Source organism: Plasmodium brasilianum, chromosome 10 (assembly GCF_023973825.1).
Source record: "Plasmodium brasilianum strain Bolivian I chromosome 10, whole genome shotgun sequence".
NCBI classification, from domain to species: Eukaryota; Apicomplexa; class Aconoidasida; order Haemosporida; family Plasmodiidae; genus Plasmodium; species Plasmodium brasilianum.
Genome location: NC_090123.1, coordinates 1,239,793 through 1,251,269, shown reverse-complemented (window position 1 = coordinate 1,251,269; position 11,477 = coordinate 1,239,793). Strand labels below are relative to the sequence as shown.

The 11,477-nt window shown below is 27.9% G+C and overlaps 2 protein-coding genes across 2 annotated transcripts; both read left to right on the top strand.

Annotated features, from left to right (window-relative positions):
- Window positions 1-774: 774 nt before the first annotated feature.
- Window positions 775-6,802, top strand: MKS88_003313 (uncharacterized protein; the record flags this gene model as incomplete). The annotated part of the gene is made up of 15 exons (XM_067216393.1): window positions 775-1,147; window positions 1,365-1,458; window positions 1,743-1,816; window positions 1,957-2,061; window positions 2,358-2,543; window positions 2,691-2,767; window positions 2,901-3,029; window positions 3,114-3,200; window positions 3,406-3,622; window positions 3,726-3,779; window positions 3,987-4,105; window positions 4,240-4,333; window positions 4,502-4,789; window positions 5,133-6,389; window positions 6,708-6,802. 15 exons carry the CDS (start codon window positions 775-777, stop codon window positions 6,800-6,802), a joined length of 3,249 nt encoding a protein of 1,082 aa, XP_067073045.1.
- Window positions 6,803-8,226: 1,424 nt separating this feature from the next.
- Window positions 8,227-10,999, top strand: MKS88_003312 (uncharacterized protein; the record flags this gene model as incomplete). The annotated part of the gene is made up of 2 exons (XM_067216392.1): window positions 8,227-10,639; window positions 10,734-10,999. 2 exons carry the CDS (start codon window positions 8,227-8,229, stop codon window positions 10,997-10,999), a joined length of 2,679 nt encoding a protein of 892 aa, XP_067073044.1.
- Between the last annotated feature and the right edge of the window lie 478 nt (window positions 11,000-11,477).

The window sequence follows — 11,477 nt, the reverse complement described above, 5'->3', positions numbered from 1 at the left end:
TTTATTTTTTTTTCCTCTTTTTAGCAGCTCCACCTGTCTACCATGCAAATATGTGCATAAAAAATGAAAGGCCTTTTTCAACATTTTAGATATAAGATAAAAAAGAATTGCAATTGAAAGTATTAATGTTGTATCGATATTTATACTGTTCAATATTCTTACCTGACACGTGCATATATAAAATATTAAAAAATATAAGAATAACTTTAGCACACTAATCTTACTATATTATTATTCATTTTTTTTATTTTTTCATCCATTTCATGTCTCACTATACCTACACATGGTGAAACAACGCTTAAGGCTAAAATTGTTTTTACAGTTGTTCAAGTCCTAAATATCTGCATATACATATGTGTACAATCATATGTACGAACATATACAAATATGAACAGACATGTACAAATATGTACAATCATATGTACGAACATATACAAATATGAACAGACATGTACAAATATGTACAATCATATGTACGAACATATACAAATATGAACAGACATGTACAAATATGTACAATCATATGTACGAACATATGCAAATATGAACATACATGTACAAATATGTATAATCATATGTACATATATATACATGCATGTTTGGGTGTGCATGTATTAAGTAACTTTTTCAGTGATCTATAAAAAAAAAAAAAAAAAAAAATATTTATTCTAGTTTTTTTTTTTTTTTTTTTTTTTTTTTCTCTCCCTGTGTGATTGTGTGTGTGTGTGTGTGCAAATATATGTAAGCATACGTGTGTGTGCGCATGTGAGTAAAATGATGAACGATAGCGAAATTTTAGATCTTGAAAGAATTCAAAACAAAATATTAAATAAAAAGGAAGAATACGACTATTCCTTTATAATAAATATAGTTTTATTAATCATCCATGTATTTTTGTACATAAAATTAATTAGTATATACTACACTTATAGTAATGATGAATTTATAAACTGCTTTAATCAAACATTATCTTATACCTTACAAAATAAATATGTCTCTTTTAGCGATATAGGAATAATCCAAAATAATTTATCAAAAATAAATAGCATGTGCAATTATGAAAAAATAAATTATTCCAGATTTCAGAAGAAAAGTCCGCTTAAATATTCCTTACAATTTTATAATAAAAATGCTAACACGTATATAGGTACATATAGGCGTACTTAAAATATGCACACAACTTCGTTCACATATGTCTACATGTATATGAGGGAGCGGGGGGAGTATGTATATAGGAACATGGGCTAATGAATAGGTGTGGTTGTGCCTGTATTTGTGTATACCTGTGCAAATATATGTAGATTCGCATTGATCTCCTCGATTATTTATTTTTTTTTTATTTTATTTTTTTTTTTTTTTTGAAGATTATATAATTTCATTTAATCATTTATTTAATTCGGCAATTTTTAAAGAACAAACAAGTATAAGCGTTACGCATTATTACTACTGGACTGAATGGTTACTATATATTTTATTCAACCTCTTCACATTTACAGTAATATATAGGGACTGGGAGAAAAAAAAGTTAAACTATATAAAAAATAAAATATCAAAAAATACAAGAGAGAGTTAAAAAACACACACATATAAGAATGAATGAGTGCATAATTACATGACTAAATAAGTGTATAGACACATGAATAAATAAATATATGCGCAAATGTATAGCTAAAGGGGGCATTTCTCTTTGCCACTGCTCCTTACAGACGTATTATTTTCTTCTTTCCTTTTTAAATTGTTAGGACAAAAAAAAATATATTTCAGATAAGCATAGTTGCACTTATCAATTTAAACATCCTCTACCAGCAGTTTATAGGTACACTATAAGAAATCAACACGCATGCATTGCACATATGTAAGCATACATATATACATATATGTATGTTATTTAACTTTCACTTCCTCTCTTTTATTTATTTATATTTTTTTTTTTTTTTTTTCCCCCTTCTTGCGTAGACTCAATAGAATATAATTCCTTCCATGAAAAGACCCTTGAACTGTTAATATACTTGTATTATCTTTTTCTAATCCTAAATGTACTTAAAGCGTCTTCAAAACTTTGTACATTGTTTATTATTCCAATAAAAATAATAAAGCAAACAATCCAATACAACTGTGTACTTTTAGCATTTCTTCTTAGTTTTTTACTTTTCATAATTATTAACTACTTTTCAAGTAAGGGGATAAATGGGCCTAAATAGATGAGCAAAATCTTCGTACACATGGATGCATTCTCATATATATATACATATATATGAATATATGTGTATATACATATGCATATCCATATGCGTAATTTCTTAATTTTTTCCAATGTGCACTCCCCCTATTACCCATTTCTTCTTTTCTCCTTGCAGATGATGAAAATTTTAACAGCTACTTTAATTCAGTATACACCTTTTCAGACTCTTCGAAATATAAAAATGAATTCATTTACAATTTCCTTTTTGTATTAATTTTTAACTTCTTCTTTATACCGATGATTATTATCGTATCCACAGCTACAATATTTTTAGTTATATATAGTTACAGTGACCTTTTTAGTAATAAATACTCTAGAAAAATATGCATTTAGAAGAAAATAACTTGTCTATACCTAATCTGATATTGCTTCTACTACTGCTATGTTTACTTAACATATATGAATGGGCGAACAATTTTTATTTTTTTTTTTTTTTTATTTTCTATAGATTTTAAACCGCTAAATAACCCCCTGTGGGCCAAACCAAAGAAGTATTTCTTTCTCTTGAGGGAGGATAAAAAAATTGTAAAAGAAGAAAAGGAAAATAAAACGAAATAAATGAAAATGATAAAAAAAAATTAGTAAAATGAAAAAGCTCAATAGTACAATAAGTGACACGCTCTAATAGCGTTAAAAAAATGTATACCCACATTTATAGGCATCAATAGAATTAGGAGAAGAAAAGAATGACAAAAAGGATGGCAACTATGGCGATGTAGGGAATAATGATAATGAGGAAAATTACGAAAATGTGGATAATTACGATAATTTAGAGCATTACGAAGACGTGGAAAAAAGTATAAGAATAGACATTCTAAAAATTTCAAATATGTTCATTTTTTCCCTATTTTTGATTGTATTCGTTCTGAAGATATTCTTTGATCGAAATTCATTCTCTCATATTAATGCAAATTATGCAAAGTTATTAAAAGAACCCTTCATAACTGAAACGAATGAGGTAAAAACTATGAAATAAAATAAAAAGGGGGAAGCTCAATACATAGGCGCATACGTGCGCGAGTATGTACTCTCACATGTATATATATATATATGTGTGTATATATAATATATATATTATATATATATATATATATATATATGTACGTTTATACCTCTTCACACATGCGTGCTTGCGCGCGTGTAACACTTCCTTATACGTGCAGGAAAAATCTTTTGACAATTTTACACATTCTTCCGAATATTTGGAATATTTAAATTCAATTGTAATAAATAACATAATGAGGAATAAGAAGAATTTAAAAAATAAAAAATTGTTTGAGCTTGAATCTGATTTCAGGGAAAACAATATATTTGTATATGAGAATTTTTTTCATATTTTTCCTTATGACTTATATGTAAAATTAAGCGAAGGGGGAAAAGGTAATATGTACATGTAATACATATATTTGTATTTACGGGGAAAAAAAAAAATTTTTTTTTGCCATTTGGACAATTTCCCCTTTTTTCGAATTTTTTTATACAGTGTTAGAAGAAATAACAGTGGATAACCCTTTGCTATCGGACGAACCTGACACAAGTACCTACTTTCAAAAAAAACTGCATATGTTTATTATATGCCCGTTTAACACATTACTATCCCTTCCTACAAATGTTATTTTGTTACTTCATTTATTCATTTTGTTACTTCATTTATTCATTTTGTTACTTCATTTATTTATTTTGTTTCTTGCTTTTATTTCTTCCCTTTTATTCATTTTTTCCTGTACTTCCGTTTTTGCATTAGAAAAAGGAGAATTAAATCAGTATAAGGACTTGTTTGACGACAAAAATGGAGTTGTAAAATACTGCAATGCTTATTCTGTACTTTACAACTTTGAACACAACTTGTTTGTGTTAATAAACGTAAGGCACGCAAGCTGTACAGAAAAAAAGAAAAAATGAAAAAAAAATTAGGCACAAACAATGTATCTACTGTTTTTACCTAATTTTGGCTAGCTAGCTATTTTTTTTTTTTTTTTTTTTTTTTTTTTTGGTAGGTGTCATATAGCATTCAAAATAATGAACAGTTCAGAAAAAAAAAAGAAATATTTGTGCAGGAAATTAACGAATTTAATAATACGAATTACAGGAGTAAATTAATAATTTTGATACTCCTTTTAATTATAACTTTAAGTTACAGTTTCTCAATAATGCACTTGTTATATTATGTTAGAAATAAATTTTTACTTTGTTTTTATGTGTGTTTTTTCATAATTTGTATTCTCTTCTTTATCTTTAATTTTATGACATTACAATCAGTTAGTAATTCTAATGATTATGTGGATCATATAAAAAATAGAAATATATCTGATACGTTTAGCGTGAACAAGTTAGACAAATTTAAATCCTTAATTAATAACCTGTTAAGGATAAAAGTGTGCAAGTTTTATGGAAATTTATTTTCATATATTATTCTTGTTGTAGTCATATTGAAAATTTATATCTTTTTTTTTATAAATTATTTTACTGTATTTGTTAAGTACAAGTATTACTTCTTCTTTATCACGGCATCCATCTTTTTCTTCGTTTTGTTGATGTCCCTGCTGAGTAGGACAAAACACGAGCACACACACACACACGGGCGTGTTTATTGTATGTATATGTGCCAGCATCTGTGTATGTGCTAGCATTTGTATATATGCACACATTCATATATATATATGCACATATTCATATATATGCCCACATTCATATATATGCACACATTCATATATATGCACACATTCATATATATATGCACAAATTCATGCATGTACAATTCGAAAAAAGCACAACAATGTGTAGGGGTATGAGCGCAGTAGTGTACAAAATGCAAAAGAGAGTTTTGCACCATATTACTCCGTATTGTTAAACCCCATTTCACTTTAAATTTTCCGTTTGTTTCCATCAGGCTCAGGTGCATTTTTCTGTTTCAGCAAAAATTTCTTAACTTGGGTTATGCTGTATTATCACATTCAGACTAGCGAAACATTTTCAGCATATGAAGTTTTTAACAAATTTCTTTTTTTCTTTTTCTTGTTTTATATCACATCAATATATTTATTTATTTTTCTAAAAGAGAGTGAACAAAATGTAAAAATTAAACTAAATAAAAATAACGAGTATATTTTACCTTTTGACGATATGATTATTAATGATCAAGATATTTTTCTTTATTATAAAGCAGTGCTATATAGTTTAGACAAAACATTTGAAAAGGTCAGGATTTTAAAAGAAAAATATGAAATATGTCAAATTATAAATCAACAAGTTCAGTGGTACAACCATTATTGCTACCAACAATTTATGCAAAATAATTTCCTGCACAGTCAGCCCAATTTGGTAAATTTTTACGACTATAGTATGAACGGCGCACATGGGATTAGCGATGAGCTGTATAACAACCAGCTTCCGAACAGGTCAGTGAAAAAATTGGAGATGAGGAGTCAGAGGATGAACGATATTAAAATGGATGATCAAATGATAAGCAACAATGTAACAAATGGTGAAAAGGAGGACAGGAAAGAGTCTACTGATAAGTATATTCCTGAAAATAAAAATGGCATGGCAATAACTGCGGATAAAATGGAACATACTGGCATAGCTGAAAATAGTCTAGGAAATTATTTACAAGATTACAACGAACTAACAATTGCCTTAGCTGTAGAAAACATGAAGTTGTTTTTTACAAAATTGCTTAAGGCAAAATATGATTTCAATTTTTTGCATGAAAAAAGTGCATACAGTGAGTCCAATGTGCAAAATGGGAATAATGGAAAAATGCGACTGATCAATTTAATCAAAAGGGGCATGTACGACAAAAACTCTGTACAAAAGAAAGAAAGAAAAAAAAAAAAAAAAAGAAGTCAGTTGAAACAAATGCTAAATGATTTAAACATAGACTTGGGATATATAGAAAATATAAAATTATCCTTCACGTATATTCTCTTTTTGAAAATAAAAAGACATATACTTATACACAATATAAACCAGTTAAATAGCACTAAAAAAGACTTAAAGACTGAATATCAAAATAAAATTTTATATAAAAGTCATTTGTTCAACTTGCAAAAAAAGCTATCTGACGATATCAACGAAATGGAAAAGAGTATTCTCCTTAGGAACAAATTGAAGAGTACCGTTATTCATGTTATAAAGGACGAAACATGTAAGTACCACGGAGGCGCAATGCCTCCTCATACTCGCACGCACATACATATATACATACATATATATATATACACTCACACCAATACATGCATATATATATATGCACACAGATACGTGCATATATATACGCCCTCACATATATACATGTATACACGCGTACCCTATTACTTCCCCGTTAAACTTGAAATTTGTTTTTATTTGTTTTTATTTTTTTTATTTTTTTTATTTTTTTTATTTTTTTTTATTGTTTTTATTTGTTTTTATTTTTTTTATTTTTTTTATTTTTTTTATTTTTGTGTTTTCAAATCTCTCTTAGTTCACAAAAAGCAGGAGGATCAAAAAGAGAAACAAGACAATCACTCCGAGGAAGAGATGAAGTCTGATGGCGGTGTATTCGGCAAACCGATATAACCAGTGAAGGGAATGGGAAAAGAAAAAAAATAATAAGGTATCATCTACCCCCATTTGGTACCACCTGAAATTTTGCCTTATATTCATATTCGTTGCGCTTCTACTAAGTGCTCCTTTTTACAGCACTTTATCTAGCGAACGTAGAAACGAATACATGTATGGGGGTACTTATGTATGTACGTCCATATATATATATATATGTATGTATATATATATATATATGTATATATATGTACATACTTATACATACGGATGTTTGTGTAAAAAAAAAAAAAAAAAAATTTCAGTGGCCAACATTTGAATAATAATTAATATTTTTTTATGCTAAGTGTCACAAAAAAAAATAAAATAAAATAAAATAAAATAAAAAAAAATAAAAAAATAAAAAAAAAAATAAAATAAACAGTAAATAAGAAACATAAAACAAAAAAGAAAGAACAAGATGCAAAATCAAAATAACACTTTGATTTTTTCTTTTTCCGTTAAGAGCCATATAAATTTTTCTTTCCATATATACATAAAATATAAATCCTCTCTAAGCTTGTAATGTATTTGAAGAAATATATCATTTGCATTTTTCCAACCAATTAAATATGCACGGCAAAAAGAGGTAGACTTTTTTGTTTTTGTTAATAACACTCGCTTACCGCACATGTTATATATATATATATATATATATATATATATGCATATATGTATGTAGGAGAATCCTTTTTTTTTTTTTTCTTTTTTTCTTTTTTTCTTTTTTTCGTTTTTTCGTTTTTTCGTTTTTTCATTTTTTTCATTTTTTCATTTTTTCGTTTTTTCATTTTTTCGTTTTTTCATTTTTTCGTTCTATTATTTTTTTCTTTTTTTCTTTGTTTTTAAAAAAGTAATAAAAAAGTAGCTTCGAAAGCTATGTCCTTCAAGAAAATTTGCACGAAACGCAAGTTCACAAACAGGAGCGAGCTCACGTGTATCTATGGGGTATGCGTTATTTATGTACAAAGGTACTACGTACGCACGCATGCTTGTATGTATGTATATATGTATGTATGCATATATGTATGTATGCATTTTCTCACTTGTTCATTCAATCATTTAAGTATTTACGTATTTATGAGTTTACGAGTTTACATACATTCGTATTTGCTATACATTCAGGACTATGACAAGGGGGGACTCGTATGTGTAGCATAATTTACGAAATAATTTGAAATGCTCCGAGTATTGTTATATTTACATTTTGTTTTGAAAAAAATAAAATTCAAACATGTTAATAGTGATACTTTTCTACGATCAAAAATTCGCTTATGGCTAGCCAAAATTTTATAAAAATAAGGATTATTATATAAAAAAAAAAAAAAAAAAAAAAAAAAAAAAAAAAAAAAAAAAAAAAAAAAAAAAAAAAAAAAAGTAAAGCAAAGAAAAAAAAAAAAAAAAAAATGTCTTTACTATTTGTTTTCGCTATATGGTCCATATTATTATGTGCGTATTATGATACTCTTCAATTACGAAAAAACGTAAACAACAGCATACTATACATAAATGATAACAATAATTTTATCACAGCATCATTACCTACGAGTAATAAGCATATAACAAAGCATTTATATTTTAGTAATAAGGTATTCGAAAGAGGTAAGAAGCTCCATAATAGCAGCAGCAGTAGCAGCATAGGCAGTGAAAGGGGCAAGAGAAAGGTCCATTTAGACGTGAAAAAAAATGATGGACATAAAAATGAAATAATTATTGAAAAATTTAAAAGCAGCAGCGGGAATGACGTCCTATGTACGAAGCTTTTTATTAATGATGAGGAAAATAAATTTATTTTAGATCTGTGTAGTGATAACAGTTATATATTTGACAAGGGGGAAAAGGTATCGGGAAGGAGGGATATAAGAAATGAAAATTATGGAATCCACTGGCGTGATAGGTATAATAAGGAGCATCATGGGAATGATCATATGCATTTTTCATATGATAATGATGATATTCAAAGTGTAAAGGAAGAAATACATTTAAATGATAATAAAGTATTGGTAGATAAAGTAATAAATATGAAGAGTAACATGACAAATGGAACTGTTTCGTTCTACATAATAAGAAACAATGAGTTGGGCAAAAATTTTGATGGTCTAATAGGCTTTGACTTCTTCAAAAGGTATAGCGGTTTTATGTTAGACATGGTCAGTATGAATATAGTATTAAAAGAGGAAGATGGGCATGCTGTTACAGGTAGTACTATCAGTGCTACTGTCGATGCTAGTGATAGAAGTAGTAATAACGCGGTAGATGCCTTTTTTAAAAATAATGAACAAGTGCATGAAATTAAGTTATATGACTACTCCAACAATATTAAATATTTCCATGTAAACATAGAGGGGCAAATGCACAAAGGTATAATAGACACCGGCAGTTCAAATACAATGATTGTAAACAGCGAAAACACAGGGATAGTGAGAAACGAAAAAGATGAAGAAGAAAAAAAAAAGAAATACAACAGTGTTATAATTGAAAATATATTAAATAACAAGTGCAAAGCACAAAGGGTGCAAGTAAACAATATTAACATTATATCTAAGTTGAATGAACTTATTCCAATTGAACTGAAAAGCATTTATAAAAGCGAACTTGATTACTTGGATGCAAATATAGTACTGTTAGGGTTAGACTTCCTTGAAAATAAAAAAATATTTTTTGATTTAAAAAATAATATAATTCTTTATTATTACAATATGTCAAGCGCTTCTTCTGTAGATATGTCCAAGGACAATCAAAACAGTATATCAGAAAGGGAGGATAGTTATACATACAACATGAACAGTCAGCATGATGCTAAGGATGGGAGTCAATGGAATAGTAAGCAAAGTGATAAACACATTGACGATTTACTAGTTGAGCGCAAATGCCAAGAAATTTTTGAAAAATTAAAAAGGAAAGAATTAAGTTTTTTAAAAATAACGAATGAATTAGAGAAGGAAAATATATACATAAAAGATTGCAAAACTACGAATGATGTAATAAAGAGATATGCAATAAAAATTCTGTACGGTTCAGAATTTTTAAAAAAAAATGAAAGCACTAGTGGAAATAAAGAATTCGACATAAGGTATAACGAAATGATAAATTTTTTTAAAAAATTGAGTAATGATGAAAAACAAAACATGTTACATAAAATAGTAGCTATGATGAAAAATGATATAAGAGATTATGAAAAAGCATCTGAAATATTGGAAAAATTTGTCACATACGAGATAAAGAATAATTTATATTCGTTACATCGGTTCAAGTCGAATAATGTAAATAAAAAGAATGAACAATCTTTAAATGATGAATACAACCATCTGTACAATTTGTACACGTCTCATCCTGAATACAGTTTTGAAATGTTGAACGATTTTAAAAAAGAATTATTATCAAGAAGGATAAAATATGATGATTGCCAGGATGAAAAGGAAATCATAAAGAGAGTTTCAAAGTGTCGTGTTTATGAAGGCACAGCAGCTGCAAATATCAGTAGTAACATCAATAACAGTGGTAATGGTAATAAAAATAAAAAGAGAAAAAACATTATAGTAAGGAGATATACTAATGACGATAACAATGTACATACACAAATTATTATCAGACGGAATGGAATAGACTCAAATGATGATTCTTCAGATGAAAATGATGGAAACAATGATTATCAGTACGGAAATATGGATAAAATGGATGACCTTTTCCCTAATTCTATTTTCTCAGGTATCTTTAAAAATTTTTTTGGTGATAATAGAAATGAAAATAATCAAGATGAAACTGATGAAGAGGGTCAGAATGATTTATTCTCAGAACTAAATAATTTTTTTGGACTAGGTAATATGGGGGAAAATATGTTCAGGAAAAAAAAAAAAAAGTGTTATTGGGTTTAAAACTAAAGAACCTGACAACACTAATATTGACAATAAAGATGGTAACACTACTGATAATTTATCAGAGGCAATAAAAGAAGAAAAAGATGTTGATATAATTTACCTTTTAAATAAGGTTCAAAAGTTAAATGATATAAATTTAAAAAATTTTATCGTACAGTCTTTGAAAAATCAGAATGTACGAAAAATTTTAGTCGATGCGCTTAAAAAAGGGTATCACAATACTTATGAACAGTGCAGGAAGGAAAATGACAACAAAAGCATGTATTTGCTCCAAATGTTGAAGCAGTCTGGAATTTTTTGATTCTCCCATCGGTTCTCTCCCGGTTAAGAAGAGTACCAATGGTGCGTGCGCAGTTATGGGCTACGTCGTTTGCTCACTCGTTGACCCACTAGTATTATAATACATGTTCAGATATCATCATCCCACTTGACAGTTCTCCCTTATAAGGATATACATCAATATACATGATTTTTTTTCCTTCATTATTACTCTCGTAGCATTTTGTAGGCCCTCCTTATAGGTGAACCATGACAAAGGGTTGTATCGGGATGTTACTCATGTGTATGGATTGCATGTGCAAAAATGAACATGAACACACGCATGTACATATGTATGTATGTGCATATATGTGTATGTATATATTCTTGTTTCCATTTTTGATGTGCGTTTTGTAATTCTCATCGAAATATTTTTATGTCTATTTTTAGCTCAATTTGAAGTTTTTTTTTTTTTTTTTTAATCTTTGTATGTTGCTCATATTGCATTGAGCTGTTATATG